The sequence below is a fragment of the Dreissena polymorpha genome, chromosome 10 (assembly GCF_020536995.1).
Source record: "Dreissena polymorpha isolate Duluth1 chromosome 10, UMN_Dpol_1.0, whole genome shotgun sequence".
Lineage (NCBI taxonomy): Eukaryota > Metazoa > Mollusca > Bivalvia > Myida > Dreissenidae > Dreissena > Dreissena polymorpha.
In genome coordinates this window covers 4,844,371-4,862,054 of record NC_068364.1, presented here as the reverse complement: position 1 = coordinate 4,862,054, position 17,684 = coordinate 4,844,371, and the positions used below count along the sequence as shown (strand labels likewise).

Below are 17,684 nucleotides of genomic sequence, written 5' to 3'. Positions count from 1 at the left end.
TCCAATCGATTAGCCGTTAGCAGATTGTGTCAAGGCCCTGTGTTTGTTTGTTTGTGTTTTTTTGGGGGGGGAACAACTGTGTCCGAGCCCGGAGCTCTTGTTTATAATTGTTCTTAAAACTGGTATATATTCTTAGAGTTCTCCTCATTTTAAATAAACACATACTTGATCAGTATATAAATGTTCGTTACTATTATAAACATTTTTTTAGTTATTGTGCAATGCGATGAATGTTAAGACGCAATAAATTACTAAAGCTTTAAATGTTAATAACAAGGCATCTGTGAAATCCGACGATAAGTAAATTTATTTACTTATTTATTTCCTTTTTTATATTCGTATGGTTTTTATTAAACCAGTGATCAACTAAGCAACAAGCAGGCAGATGGTGTCGAACAAGGAACTGCTAGTGACACTCATCCAGATGTAGAGCATGAATATCAACAGACACTATCAACTGAAGACGCATCTAGCGATGAAAATGAACGTCAAGCTTGTCAGCCAGCTAAAACAACTTTGGTGGCTAAAGACCAAGAGGCATATAACAATCATAAAAATGAAAATCATAAAATGGGGTTAGGATGGATGTATAGATGAATTAATGCAATTATTGATGAATGGACTGAGGGATGCGTGTATGCGTTGATTTGTGCATGCATGCATGGATGAATTGATAGATGGGTGGTTGGATGGATGCAAGTTTACATGGAAAGAATAATAGATGCATGGATAAATTCATGAATACATGGATAGATTTTATGGCCCGATTTGGTGGTTGGGCGGGTGAGTCGTTGGGTAGGTTTGTTGGTGGGTCTTTTCGTGGTAGGGTGGAGATGTTGGTGGGTGGTTATGTGTGGGTGGGTGGAAGTCGATGGGTGGGTTGAAAGGTTGGTGTGTAATGTAGGTGGTTTGGTGGATTGATGAATCGGAGGGTTGGTGGGTGAATTTTGGTTGTAGCATTCTGTAAACGTCAGTAATAAAGTCGTTTGTCCGTGTGTCAATTTAAAAAAGCATGTGTACATTTAGCGATAAAGTGATTTGGTAAAAGCTGAGCAATGAAAATAACTTGTTTGAAATTAATATTTTTCTCAATAGCATTTACATTTAATTATGTTTATGTAATGTATGTTTTTAACTTTGAAACTATGCATTTGCATATCTTTAATACTGCATACATTAAATTGACAACCGATGCGAACAAGACGTTATCTATCGCTTCAAAGTTAAATGTGTGTTATACATTAACGTCGTAATCTCAACGAATTTTGATATGTGTAGAATCTTAAACAAGAACAATAAGTAACTATTCCATGTTTTTCAAGAAAGGTAAATCTTATTTTTAATTATGATATGGCTATCATTTATTTAAATACAGGAAGACGACGATTGTCGTGGAGAAAGCCTAGAGTTCTACAAAAATAAAATCATTAAAGAACCAGGTTAATCTTTTATGTAATTCCAATAAATTAATTTCGTGTTTCGTAATGTGTTTATGTGTTTTGACAAAAAGAAAAAATATACTTGACATACATAATTGACTTCGTGCTTATAACAACATTATGCCAAGCGTACAAAAATTAAAATGCTTTGTTCGGCTTAGCTGTCTAACATTGTTTTTATTTTGATTTATTGCAATTAATATTTTCATCGGGGACACTAAATAGCTTAAATGTTCACGTTTAAGGCAATGCATACTTATAACAGATGTTAAATGTATAACACGAACTGTTAAAGATTAAAATTCATATAGTTGTTAGCATTACCAATTAAATAAAAGTTAAAAACAAGTAAAAAAGTAATCGACATATCATCTAGAACTCAACATATTTATGGAAATTGTTTTATTGTATGTTGTGTTCACAACACAAAATGGGTACACCTACATAAATTATTAAATCTACATAAATATCAAATCAATACCACAAATCACAGGTTGGTAAGTAGGTATATACGAAGCGGTATTAATGCGTGTCACGTTTGCATTTTGCAATTATTTTTATACAGTTCATTATTAAAATGACTAATTAAAACCGGTACAATTCTTCTTATTATTTTTAAATAAATAGGGAAAAATATAATTACTATCACATTTGATAGAATTGTCAATCATCTACTATAATCGCGTCAAAATGTTTGGTGCTATCTGTAACTGGCTTCCCAACCCGTAAAGAAATTATTACTGTCTTAAATGAAAGTTTCCATCTTGAAAACAGCAATCGAGTGTGTTTATCAGACATTTTATTAGCGTAAGGAAGAACCATAAGGCCTACAATTTAGTTGTGTTTAGATTATTAATTATAAATGTACTGTTTGTGTTGATTAATGTGTATTTATTTATCATTGCAACAAACGATTACAACACGCGTATCCAGATGGTGTTATTCGATTTATAATTGCAAATGCATTTCTTTAAGTGAACTATATTGACAAAGGTGTTGTATTAATTTGAATTGCATTTATCTAATGTATTCATTTATGTATTCAATTAGCATATATACGCTATTTTCGATAAGAATGATGCGTTAAGTAGATCATTAACTTAACTCGATCTTTGTATACTTATCCGATAAAAAAAAGGTAAATATACTCTCAAAAATGACAATTTTAATATTCAGTCAACTGTGTAAGACATTTCATTAATTCTAAGAATGAACGTGTAAAGCTGAAAAGGTTCATTATGTACGTTTAATCAAATGTCTGAGAAGTATTTTTAATAACTGTTGCATATTTAGAACTAACATTCAACCAGTTTTAATTACAATGCCGATATTTAAGGACATTTCCTTATTTAAAATGAATATTAAATATTGTTTACTGTTCACTTTGCTTTTAGGAAGAACTATAGAAGAAGTGCTCACATTGAACACCGACACTCTACAAGCCGATGATGTCTATTGGCTTTGGTAAGTTTGTCAATTGTGTTCACTTTCAAAGCTCACACGCATTATTTCACTTTATTTGTAAATATTGTTACACTTTAATGACTGTGAATATTAAGTCAAACTAACATGAAATGGCATCTCAAAAACATCGTCACTTTCCCAATTTTGTATTACTTTCCCCAATAGCAAGTGTGTTCATTGTTTGTTCTTTGGATATGTTTCGAGAATATTGTTGTGTTTTTCTTCACAACAATAATTTTAATAAGCGTGTTTTATATTCATCACAGCTCATAATATATTGGTGACAATGCTGTATCTTTTGGTAAAATTTACAAACGTATATGTTATTTATAGGTTGTTTCCGGTACCCAAGTCAGACGGCATCGCTCCGAACCTTTCGCCCCAAGAAGCGATCGTGGGTATAAATTGTTCACGCAATTATACAATGCTTCCAATTAAAATGGTTTAACATGGCCTTATGTGGATCAATAAATGCTTACATGTCGACCATGTTCCACTTCTGCAGGCGATTCAAAACGATGCACAGATGCACGGGCGAGTCCTACGGGCATTTAAAATGGCACTGGCTATCTTCGGTATGGAATTGGTAGATGAGACGACGAAAGCAATTCGTAGATGTCAGTCGACATGGGAAGTCCGATATAAAAACTGGCAGAGCATTGAAAAAAGGTAAATATAATTTTTATTGTTTGTGTGAGTGTGTTGTTTTAATTTGTTGATTAATTTCTAGCTATATTTAGGTTTCAATTTTGCATTTCTTATTATTCGTTTAACAACACAAATGTAAATAACAACAAAAGCTTTAGTAATATTACACATTTAAGCACATCTGTTTATTTTTGTTGAAACTGTTAGTGAAATAATACTGCAATTTTTTTTACGTGAACTTGTGCTTATAATTTCGATACAATTGTTCAAAATATACATAACATATACGGACAATGAATTGTATATTCTATTAGAAATGTAATAGTGTTTATGCGAAATGTATGTTTATCATTTTTATATAATTTGCGAGTTAATATCTTTGCAATCAAAAAAACATAGTTTAAAAATATATTAGCACTTAATTGACTTGATCGGATGGTAAATACATTTTATTTATGCTAATATATCTGCATGTTCAATATTCATATATTTATAATCAATTACATCGTTATGTCGTATATGCATATGTCTAAATTAATTACATTAATAGTCAGCATCCTATTGTTCTAAACTTTTGTTTTATTGTAGGCGAGATCGCAATTGCAATCGTATAACCAGAATTCTTACAAGTCTTGGTGAACTCGGATATGAACAAGGTCCTTCGTCGAATTCATCATGACAGAAGTATTAATCAATAAATCGCTGAACAAAATTTCGAAAGAAAGTTTTGGACCCTGGATTAACGCAATAAAAAATGAAGACACTCGGAATACTTTATTACATAAAATGAGGGAGCAGGGATCATATTAATTGGTGATTTGGTGGGAAACAAAACTTCCACCCATGAACAAACTTTTGCAAGTTCATACTTATTATTTTGTTATGGCTTGCATAATGCACTACGCACACGTTATACTTATGTAATTAGTCTTTATTAATAAGATCACTTGCTAAGGAAATATCACTTAAATATATTCATACTCATGATTGATTACTCTATTTGAATGTATATTATTGCAACTGATGTCCAATGAATAGGAGTATGTTGTACGCAATTAAGCAAACGTAGTAAAGATGTAACAGTTTTTCAACGTATGCTTATCTAATTTATTCATGTGTTTGCCAAAAATATTGTTTACGGAGGAACTTACTATGGAGCTTACTAAGCTTTATTTGAAATATTTATTTCAGAAACAGGTATTGATTGATCATTCAAGAAAATTTCGCAATACACAATCTTAACATAAAATGGGTTTATATGATTTCTCTCTTGTTTTTGCAAGATAATATTTGGTTAAAATATTTTAATTATAATGTATGCAATTTTGTTAATTAAACATAACAAGGTTTACATCATCGTATTAGATAAGGCAATAATATGATTAACAATATATTACATCATTTTAAAAATAATACCAAAGATGGTTTGCTCTTTGATACAAGATATTATTAAATGTTAGTTATACAATACTAAACTTGTCTAAGAATTAATTCCTTTTTTCCACATTCCTTACTTGTAACTATTTGTTTTAATTTAAAAAAATTGTAAATATTTGTATGCATGTAATTCACTGTTCATCAAAATAAGACGACACATATTACACAGGAGTAAATGTACATGAAAGTAAATGTTAAAAAAACAGTTACAATACCTATTGACATTTGATATTAAATGAATAAATGATACCATCATTAAATGCCTTGCCTGCTAACTATCATTGGTTTGGTGTTTCCTCTGTCATCTTTGGCAAAGGTGACACGCCGAAATCGTCTGGTTGATAGTAATTAAACGCACCAGATATTGGAGCTCATCATCTTGAGACAAAAACCCTTTTTTAATATTGTTAATCCGATCCACCGAGTCTGCGCTCAGCGTTATATTATCCTCTAACAATTACAATATCTACTCAGAACACTCTTCCAACATACATCTTCGACAGTTTTGCATTTTAAAAAGCATACTGTACATCTGGTGTTCAACCTTTTTATGTAAAACATATTCGTATCAGTGGTGTGTTGCCATGAATCGACCAAAAGAGCTTGAACGCTGTGTTTTACATTATTTTAAAATGCAATGATTTCCGATGAATATTTTTTTCATAGCAGTCTTTTTGTAATATTTTAAACTTAAACAAGTTTGACTAAATAAAAAATAATGTTTATATGTATTAAAATGACAAGTACTACAGTAAACACATACACTACATCATCTTTCTCTTGTTGCTAGAAGTAAGACACATTCTTTTATTGAATTATCCATGGATTTAATCCGCAGTGTATTTGACTCGTATTGTTTTGCATGTGTTAAATGTTTAGTCTGTGTATCGTTATTATTAGGCTGCTTTTTAACCAGGAATTGTACTAATTTATTGTATGCTATCAATTACGTTTGATTATCATATATATTTTTTAATTGTTTATTGTTGGATATACGCAATATTCAATGTGTATTTTGAAATCAGTTGTTTTGTTTTGCATAATCTAAGGAAATAAAAATAGTGAAAAGATGTACACGATTGAGCCTTCAAAGAAGATTGAGCGGCCAATGGTTAGAATTGACCTTTCCAATTCGGTGACCTTTTAAATTTTGTTTTGTTTGCTGAATTGCATTTATCTTATAATAAAAACTTGCTCAACGAAATATGCATTACTCTCCGATATAGTTTCTGGAGTGTGATTTTTAATATATTTATATAAAACTTTAACTTAAACGTATATAGAATATGGAGAAATAAAACAGACATCTAACTGATAAATTGATTGAAATAATAAAATGTTAAAAAAAGGAAATTATATTAGTATGAATTTGAAAAATGCAGGTATGCTTGCGGCATTTTCACAGAAAGTCTGATGTTTGCATTATGCTATTTCGTATTATTACCTTTTGCGTAATATAAAACTTGAAAATACTTTTTATAAAGTTTCACGAACACACAAACGAAAAAAATAAATCCACATTGTTTATAACTATGAAGCATGCAAAACTTCTAAAATCAAACCAATCATATCAACACATTTTTGTCTTATATGAAGTATGCAAACCAATCATATCGTGTTTGTCTTCAAAACGTATTTAGAAGTTAATATACATTACATCGGTATGAACAAAGTCACCTGATGCGACTTAGTTGATCATTATGTATTCCCATTGTCCTTGTGACAGTAGAGTGCTTCTCTGAGTCGTTTTGGTTGTGTTCAATGTGTCAATCATATGGATGTTTTTCTGTTTTCTATATCGTAATAATATAGTTTGTCTCTTCACACTGATTGGCGATTGTGTTGCAATTTTTGGAAGAGATATTTATCTCATCATAAGCACTAGGATTGCAATATATATGCAATTACGAAAGGACAGGCTTAGAAATGTGGCTTTTTTAATGAGACCATATGGTTATTGAGTTTTAGGATCTAGATCTAATTAAAAATTGCATCGTCGTCAAATATACAAAATTTCGCCTAGTTAACTATGGTATTAAACGATGCGTTTCTGTTACATGCACAGCTATCTCTTTCATATTTCACCCTATTCAAAGATGAGACATTATGGTACTGTGTTTACTTTTTTTGCGAGATTCACTCCTAGGCAAAATCCCGAATGAGTACATGTGCTAAATTAAACACGTTATATAAGCTAAATGAAATACATCATACTGGAAAAGTACAAGAAATGACGGAAGCGATGAAATAGCCAAAGACAAACAGAAAATGGAGAACCAGAAGAATTTTCCGAAAAAAACTTTTTGAATCCTTACCAACTACTATGAAAAACGTGTTTTCTTTGTTAATCTTGTGTATCATTATTGGGATATGTTTAAATTATATCATTAAAGTGTATTGAAGGTGACGTATAATTTGTCGTTTATATGCATGAAGATCATAATACTATTTGGATACACATTATTTGACCCCAAATGGGTCGCGCGCAAATAAATTGTGATTGTGTTTTTTTACCTTTGAGATCACAAACAACAAATTCAAATATATGACATTTTAGTAGAATTTAATATATATTCTATATAATAGTAAAATAAAATTCAAAACCAAAATTGAATAATGCCGCTACCAATACTAAATGTTTAATTTATGTCGGCTAATTGAAGAGATTTCGCACAAAATATTCGCTAACAATCTTTTTCCAATATGAATGGGGAACGATTCGTAAGTCTGACTTATCTTATATATGTGTTACCTTTTGTTTACGGTTTTACTTGCTCACGTATAAATTTTCATTCAATGAAGTCACTGACTTTAAATTGTTCACACCATGCTAAAAGCCCTCTTAATAACCAAATCAGTCTGTGGCGAACGCACACCATATTATCACAAAAACAGCATATTATCACAAACACACAGCATATTATAACAAACACAATGCATACCATCTCAAACACACAGCATATCATTTCAAACACACGGCATTTCATCACACACACACAACATACCATCACAAACACACAGCATATCATCACAAACAAACAGCATATCATCATAAACACACAGCATATCATCACAAACACACAGTATACCATCACAAACACAAGGCATATCCTCTCAAACAGACATAATATCATCTCAAACACTCAGCATGTCATCAACAACACACAAAATTTCATCACAAACACACAGCATATAATCAAAAACACACAGCATATCATCACAAACACACAACATATCATCGCAATAACACAGCATAGCATCTCAAACGCACAGCGTTTCATCACAAACACACAATATATTATCACAAAAACACAGCATATTATCTCAAACACAGAGCATATCATCACAAACACACAACATATTATCGCAAACACACAGTATATCATCACAATCACACAGCATACCATCTCAAACACACAGCATTTAATCACAAACACACAATATTTTATCACAACACATAACATATCATCACGAACACACAGCACATCATCTCAAACACACAACATATCATCACAAACACACAGCACGTCATCCCATACACACAACATATCATCACATACACACAGCATAATATCACAAACACCCAGCATAGTATCACAAACACAGAGCATATCATCCCAAACACACAACATATTATCGAAAACACACATCGTATCATCTCAAACATACAGCATATCATATCAACAACACAGTATATCATCACAACCACCCAGCAGAGTATACCAAACACACACCATAGTATCACAAACAAACAGCATATCATCACATACACACAGCAGCTCATCACAAAAACACAGTAGCTCATCACATACACACAGCAGCTCATCACAAACACACAGCAGCTCATACATAAACACAGCATACCATCACAAACACACAGCATACCATCACAAAGACACAGCAGCTCATCACAAACACACAGCACATCATCACAAACACACAGCATATCATCACAAACACAAAGCAGCTCATCACAAACACACAGCAGCTCATCACATTCACACAGCAGCTCATCACAAACACACAGCAGCTCATCACATACACAGCAGCTCATCACATACACACAGCAGCTCATCACAAACACACAATATATTATCACAAAACACAGCAGCTCATCACATACACACAGCAGCTCATCGCAAACACTCAGCAGCTCATCACATACACACAGCAGTTCATCCCAAACACAGCATTTAATCATAAACACACAATATTTCATCACAAACACACAACATATCATCACGAACACACAGCATATCATCTCAAACACACAACATATCATCACAAACACACAGCACATCATCTCAAGCACACAACATATCATCACAAACACACTGTATAGTATCGCAAACACAGAGCATATCATCGCAAACACACAACATATAATCGAAAACACACATCATATCATCTTAAACACACAGCATATCATATAAACCACACAGTATACCATCACAACCACCCAGCAGAGTATCACAAACACATAGCAGCTCATCATAAACACACAGCGGCTCATCACAAACACACAGCAGCTTATCACAAACACACAGCATACCATCACAAAGATACAGCAGCTCATCACATACACCCAGCAGCTCATCACAAACACATAGCAGCTCATCACAAACACACAGCAGCTCATCACAAACACACAGCAGCTCATCACAAACACACAGCAGCTCATCACATACACACAGCAGCTCATCACAAACACACAGCAGCTCATACATACACACAGCAGCTCATAACAAACACACAGCAGCTCATCACAAACACACAGCAGCTCATACAAACACACAGCAGCTCATACAAACACACAGCAGCTCATCACAAACACACAGCAGCTCATCACAAACACACAGCAGCTCATCACAAACACACATCATGTTTTCACAAACACACATCAGCTCATCACATACACACAGCAGCTCATCACATACATACAGCAGGACATCACAAACACACAGCTGCTCATCACATGCACACATCAGCTCAGCACATACACACAGCAGCTCATCACAAAAACACAGCATGCCATCACAAACACACAGCAGCTCATCACATACACACAGCATACCATCACAAACACACAGCAGCTCATCACATACACACAACAGCTCATCACAAACACACAGCATACCATCACAAAGACACGGCAGCTCATAACAAACACACAGCATACCATCACAAACACACAGCATCTTATCACAAACACACAGCAGCTCACCACATACACACAGCAGCTTATCACATACACACAGCAGCTCATCACATACACACAGCAGCTCATCACAAACACACAGCATATCATCACAAACACACAGCAGCTCATCACAAACACACATCTTGTTTTCACAAACACACAGCATATCATCACAAACACACAGCATATTATCACAAACACACAAAATATCTTCACAAACACACATCATATTTTCACAAACACATATCTCAAACACACATTTTATCACAAGCACACAGTATATTCTCTCAAACACCCAACATATTATCACAAACACACAGTATATCATCACAAACACACAACCATTCATCATAAAACACAATGTATCTTCACAAAAAACACAGTATTATCATCACAAACACAAAGCATATCATCACAAACACACAGCATATCATCACACAACATACCATCACTAACATGCAGCATATCATCACAAACACACAGAATGTCATCTCAGACACACATCATTCCATCACAAACACACAACATACCAAAACAAACACACAGAATAGTATGGCAAGCACACAACATAATTTTATAAGCACATTTCATATTATTGAAACCCACATTATTTCAATCAAACAGCCCATATATCAATAGTCAACAAGCGTTACATAGAAACATATGCTTTGTGTATATGCTAATAGACGTTTAAATGATGATGTGTTTACTTTAAACCTAATATGGTATGTAAAAAATAAACATATTTTATACGTTTATATTTTCCGTATAATTTGTTTCAGATCGTCTTTACTCATGGCGACTGATACAATTCTCTTTTTCGTGGCCAAATGATCGTACGCTCGTCCTCGGATGGTCACTCTGAGGTCAATCTTTATCAAGACGCGCCCATTCATGGAACAAACTGTGTTTACCATTGTCGTTTCTAGCCTTATCTCGAAATGATATGAGCCACTGCTTACCCAAGCAAGGCAGTACCTTATAAAAAAACACATGGACCGGCATATAATGGTATCTCATAAGCGTTTAAGAAAATGTGTGACATTCAAATTTATTGCATACTATACTATTCAAAATTTGCTAAGGATCACTTTTTATTGAATGTGTCATTTGAAGTTCACCCCTAGCTAGATTCAGCCAGCGTCGCGCATCAATGATAAATCAATACATAAAAATAAAATCAAAAGCAAACATTCTTATATCAAAACCTGCAAAATAACAATTAAAAATGAACGTTATACAAAATTGAAATGTAAATTCGAACTTTATTTACCAGCTTTCTCTGCATTTTAATTTAACCTTTTGTATGATAATTCTTGCCTATTTGTTCGTTATATTCATGGTGTAATATTGGAAAGCATAATTCTTAAGCAAATTTAAACGTTTATATATTTTTAAAAACGCAACATAATATTTTACTCAAAAGGTATAGACAATATCAAATCACGTAATTTTAACTGATCAAAACAGCAGCAATGCTCCTTTAAGTCAGAGGTTAATAATTAACCGCTTTATCTGGTAGCAGTAGTTTAACCGTTCAATATCTTAAAATTCCAAAGCGGCATAAAATCCAATAGAGCAAGCTAAGTTAAGTGTACTGGTTTAATGACATGGAAGTTTGTAGGTCGAATCGTTCGACATATATAAACATTGCTTTAAATATCGTTTTGACTGTTGTAGTTATATACTGTTTGTGTAGTATAAAACTCGGAAGGATAAGTATTTATGGAATTAAGAGGTATTGAACTTAAAGGTTTTGCAAACAATCGTAGTAGAAACAAAAATATATATCCGTTGAACAGTAATGCTTTATAAACGCTTTTGGCATGTGAGTTGAGATTTGAATCCGGTTTGATTAACAAGTGTACTTATATTGTTCAGCTTAAATGGACTTGGTATCACAGTGCTTGAATTGTTTAGAGCCTCTCATTTCCAAAACCAATGTAAACATAATCTTCAACAAGGCGAAATAACCACAATGCCTATAAACAACATTTAAATTAATGTCTCATAAAGCATGAACATCAAACGAAAAAGATAAACGAACAAGTGGAAGTGAGCTTTATTTTGCTCTTGATGAAGTGCAAACACGTTGATTCGACTGTTCTTTGTTGACATTTTAAAAACGTTTTTGAGATTATTTCAAGTAGTTAACTGTTGTTGTGTTTTTAATGCATTTAATAACTTAAATGATTAAGCAAATATGTAAACGGGGCCCTTAATAGTCAGAGATACGTGTATATACTCGGTGTCTTCTGGATAATCCCTACAAAGCTTCCTTGGAGGGGGTCGTTCCAGGCACCGAACAGCTACCCAATGCATTCAAATTCATCTCAAAAAGGAGCTCGCTGAAATAAGAAAATTGTATTAATGGGTACGTCCGCGTCAAAGGACGAATCTCAGGAACCAGGAGCCAGCGCATCGAAAAATGAAGGAACAAACGTGAAGAAGGTTACATTCAATGCCTTTGACAGCGTTATAGTTGAACGCGACGGTAAACTGGTGAATATATCACCTACTGGAAATGTAAGTTTATTTCTGGTCTGTATCTGCCAATACTATAATCCATTAAATGTATTGTTCGGATGGGAATTTCGCTTTTTCTTTTTTATTATGTGTCGCTGAACTGGTTTATCCGACGCAACAAAAGTAATTGGGAACAATAAAACTTCGAATTTATTTATGAATGTTACTTCATTTACGACCTCAGCGAATCTGCTGTAGGAATGTATGATATCATGATTTTAGTGTTAATATCATATTGTATACATGGACTTGCGCTGTATCGGCGATTGGTCATATTCCTTTAATAAAATACCAATTGAAAAAGATTTATATCCTGATAAAACACAATGGAAGTAATTCATGACACAATAATTTGTTCCATATTAAACCGTACCAAAACAAAACAACTAACCTAGCTATGTTTTCATTATTTATTCTTTTTAAGAGCGGATCTGAACATAAATATATTATTTTTTGAAATCAAGACGTTATAATTTGTTTTATATTTAGGCCGGTCCCGATCCATCGAAGTGTCTGAACCTGATGTTCTACAGAAATGAAATACCGACAAAACCGCCTCCTGGTATGCTCTTTAGTTTCCTTGCGCTTATACCACATTTCATCTCATTAAATGGTTCATTAACAACCATATCATTCAAAATAGAAACCAACTCTACTTAAAACACACTAATGATTAGTTTTATGACAAAACGCGCAAGTATAAGTAATGCATGATTTGTTGGTGTTCTCCTTTAATAAATGGGTAAACGTGTTTAAAATATAACATACTAATAATAAGATACATGTAGTATGAATATTTCAGGAACTGTTTTTCATATTTAGTTTCGTTCATATGTAAATAAGAAGGTGGATGCTAATATCACTTTGAAAATACGGATAGAACCGAGTTTGCTGGATTTTACTTTTACTTGCGACCTGAGTAAGATTCAACTGGTGCACAAATCAATGATCTAGATTTGAATGAAAGACCCAGCACAGTTGTTGTGTGAATTATTATTATTATTAATATTATTAATATTTATCATAATAATATTTTTATAATTATTATAATTATAATTATTATTATTATTATTATTACCATTTATTTTTCAGGAGCGCTTATAGAGGAAATTTTGGCTTGGAAGGGAGACTACCTTAAATTAGAATTCGAGTTTCATTACCTCCCTTGGTAATGTGGACGTTATTCTGATTAATCTATACTTATTTATTTGCATTGTGTCGAGTAAATTTCAGAGTGGAAAATAGACGTGTAAGTTAAAAAATGAAAAAATAATCTTTGAAATCAATCATTACAAAAAAGACTCGTTAGAAATTAGATCAAAACAAATAACGAAAAGAAAAAAGCCCGTTTCATTTGATTAAAAAGACTCACCCTGATCGATGAACACCTTGTTTAGTAGAAGTAGTGGATATAATAATAGTAGGAAGAGGGAGAGTATTTGAATAGGTGAAGAAACCATTATATTGTTTCAACAATCAATCAACGATTCTTATATGTGTATATATTTATTTATTTATATATTTATGGATTTATTCGATTCTATAATGACATGATAAAATTGAAATTATTATTTCATAAAGCTAAATGTGCTTCCTGTGTTTTATAGTGTTAAAAATACGTTGTGTGTTGGCAAATTAAAAAATATAACACATATGGCTTTATCATATAATGTTTTACGAATAAACCTATTGCTATATGTAGTCTTTCAAACGTTCAGCTTGGTTATATTTATTCAATATCTTTGTTTAAGGTTGTTCCCAAATAAAGACGAGGCTATTGCGAACAAACATTCGGTTCCATTGCAACCAACAGAAGCTCAGGTATGCCGTCCTTTACTTATACAGACATAAATTCCAGTCTTAATAAGGGATTTTTTTCCTTCTTAACCATTTGATCTAGAGGTCTCAAACATTAGTAAGCCTGTTTTAACAGGATAAGCTTCAGCACTGTAATTTCATGTAGCAATAAAAACATTAAAAATATTACACGATTTTATTTACAATTATATATAACCTAAAACAAAATCAACACTTTTTTACTCTACCATCATCTTATAGTAATGTGAATCAAAGAAATATGTTAAAATACGTATCTGACTTGGCCAATTATTCTAAAACAAAGCTTGAGACTTTTTGAGAAATCGGGCCATGATCATGCATATAGGTAAGGCATCATCCAGTACTTCCAACTCATGCCTCTAAGACGATTTAGGATCACGTTTAACAAAATATACTACAAAAGAATAGCAATGTGAAAAAATGGCTGGAATTCATACAAAAGTTGACTTCAACACAATTTTATTTTCCTGAAACATACAAGTTTATTACTGATGCTATCGGATATTTCCGCAGAAGATCCCAGATGACTCAGTTCTACTTTTCAGAGTACGAGGGTCAATATAAGAATTGTATAGATATATCTTGAATAATAATTTTTATTTTAAAAGTCTTAAATGTGTAACAAATTAAATTGACTACATTTACAGAGTAACTTCGATGCATTTGTGTAGCATTTAGCTGAAACACACCAATGAGTGTTAATACGGAAAAAATAACCCGTTTTACTTAACAACTAGTAATTAAGATCCGTTGGGTGATATAAGACGCACAATAAAGTCCTTAAATGTGTAACAAAATATATTTAATGCGTGTTAAACCTGTACATAATAGTAGTTTATTACTCAAGGTCTGTTCTGTTTTTCAGGCGATACAAAACGACCCCGTTCTACGAGGCCGGGTCTTGAGGGCCTATAAGATGATGCTAGACTTCTTCGGAACGGAATTAGTCAGCGAGGAAACTGGCGCCGTACAAAGGAACGCTGCGAATTGGCGGGAGAGATTTGTCAATTTAAACAAGTATGTGTGCTCAATTAGTTGCTGATGTTTCTTCACATTGTGTTAATGGTTCATCCATTTGAGAGGCTGCTTCACGCACACTTTTAAAGAAATGTTCTAAACCTGACATTAAGCGAAACAACTTCGTCATAGGGTTGTAGAACTGGTAGTAGCAGCAGCAGCAGTAGCAGCAGTGGCAGTAGCAGCAGTGGCAGTTGCAGCAGTAGTAGTTGTAGTAGTAGAAGTAGTAGTAGTAGTAGTAGTATAGTAGTAGTAGTAGTAGTAGTAGTAGTAGTAGTAGTAGTAGTAGTAGTAGTAGTAGTAGTTGTAGTAGTAGTAGTTGTAGTAATAGTAGTATTAGTAGTAGTAGTAGTAGTAGTAGTAGTAGTAGTAGTAGTAGTAGTAGTAGTAGTAGTAGTAGTAGTAGTAGTAGTAGTGGTAGTAGTAGTAATAATAGTAGTAGTAGTAGTAGTAGTAGTAGAAGTAGTAGTAGTAGTAGTAGTAGTAGTAGTAGTAGTAGTAGTAGTAGTAGTAGTAGTAGTAGTAGTAGTAGTAGTAGTAGTAGTAGTAGTAGTAGTAGTAGTAGCAGAAGAAGTAGTAGTAGTAGTAGTTTTTTTTTTTTTTTTTTGTTGTTGTAGCAGCAATAGTAATTGATACAATTTTAGGTGTAAGTAGCTATGTCTTTTTTCAGATCGGCGAAAAACCATCTTCGAATTACGCGGATTATCAAAAGCCTGGGTGAGTTGGGATTCGAGCATTTTCAGTTACCATTGATATTGTTTATCATGAAAGAAGTCATGGAAACGAAAGAACTATCCCGAATTTCGAGCGATTCCATTGGTCATTTTATCGGTGCAGTGAAAAACGACGAAAAGCGAGCGTTACTAACAAAAGAGTTTACTCATATAGTTACTAGCGATAAATCTTGAAGTGGCTTCTCAAAGATACACTATATCTTTGAATCACAACGAGTGTTTTGATATGTACAGAGTCGTATCGAGGCTTCCAAATAAAACATGTGACAGTGGCATTTCGTCGCTGACAAGCCATTAATCAAGCATACGTGTGAATATAAGAAATGATCGACTGACGTTTGTAGCAGAAATAGTTAAGTCGCGCTTTGGGAAGACGGGGCTTGATGCATGTGAGTAAGGTGTCGTCTCAAATGAGCCTGTGCAGAACGCACCGGCTAATGATGGAAGACACTTTCCGTTCTAATGGAATTTTTCGCTTAAAGGAAGTCGTTTTTGACAAGCATGTGCGGACTGCACAGGCTAATCTGGGACGACACTTTACGCACATCCGTTAAATCCGGTTTTCTTAGAGCGAGGCTTGTTTTTAATAAAATTATCATAAACTTTGATGCACAGCGATTTGCTTCATTCAAACATTTGTCGTAGTGTGCATTTGTTTTACTACGCTCAGCAAGAGCGTAGTAATTATGTACAATTGGTTGCTTGAGATTGACTGTTCAATGGTGGTGACCGCAGTTTAAATCTTTTTTTGTTTGTTTATTGCTGTGCTGTTTTATCGTTTTGTATTGTCTAGGAAATTATTCTCTAACCTTAAAGGGGCCGTCCAACAGATTTTGGCATGTATTGAAGCATGTCATTAAATGCTTTTTATTGATACATTTTAACATTTGACTTAAAAATCTCCATTAAAAAAAAAAAACAAGAATACAATTTAAAAACGGAACAAAAGTAACCCTCAACAGGGCTCGAACCACTGACCCTTGGAGTCCTGGAGTAAAAGTCTTCGGCCTAGACCACTCATGCTTTGAGCGGATGTTTTTTTTTACCTATATAAGCCACAGGCACTCGGCAATAGCTTCTACCCCCCCCCCCCCCCCCCCAGCTGCTACCCCCTTCCAAAACTCTCAAAATTGTCCATTAGTAATAAAAAATAACATGACAAAAAAGTTCGTCGAAAAAAATTTTTTTACTTAAATATATATATATAATAGTAAAAAAAAATTAATTTTTTCGACGAACTTTTTTAGTAGTAGCTAATGCCGAGTGCCTGTGATATAAACAATCCTCGTAGCTTCCCAAAATATAACTACAACAACAGAACTTTCCAAATTATTCAATCGTTTCGCATCGCACGACGCTTAATAATTTTCAGGTTTTCAA

At 33.3% G+C, this 17,684-nt stretch overlaps 1 protein-coding gene across 1 annotated transcript; it reads left to right on the top strand.

Annotated features, from left to right (window-relative positions):
* Positions 1-12,524: 12,524 nt before the first annotated feature.
* On the top strand, positions 12,525-16,786 carry LOC127846954 (opioid growth factor receptor-like protein 1). The gene is made up of 6 exons (XM_052378409.1): positions 12,525-12,714; positions 13,204-13,276; positions 13,807-13,882; positions 14,466-14,535; positions 15,419-15,570; positions 16,241-16,786. Exons 1-6 carry the CDS (start codon positions 12,559-12,561, stop codon positions 16,476-16,478), a joined length of 765 nt encoding a protein of 254 aa, XP_052234369.1. The 5' UTR covers positions 12,525-12,558; the 3' UTR covers positions 16,479-16,786.
* The last annotated feature ends 898 nt before the right edge of the window (positions 16,787-17,684 follow it).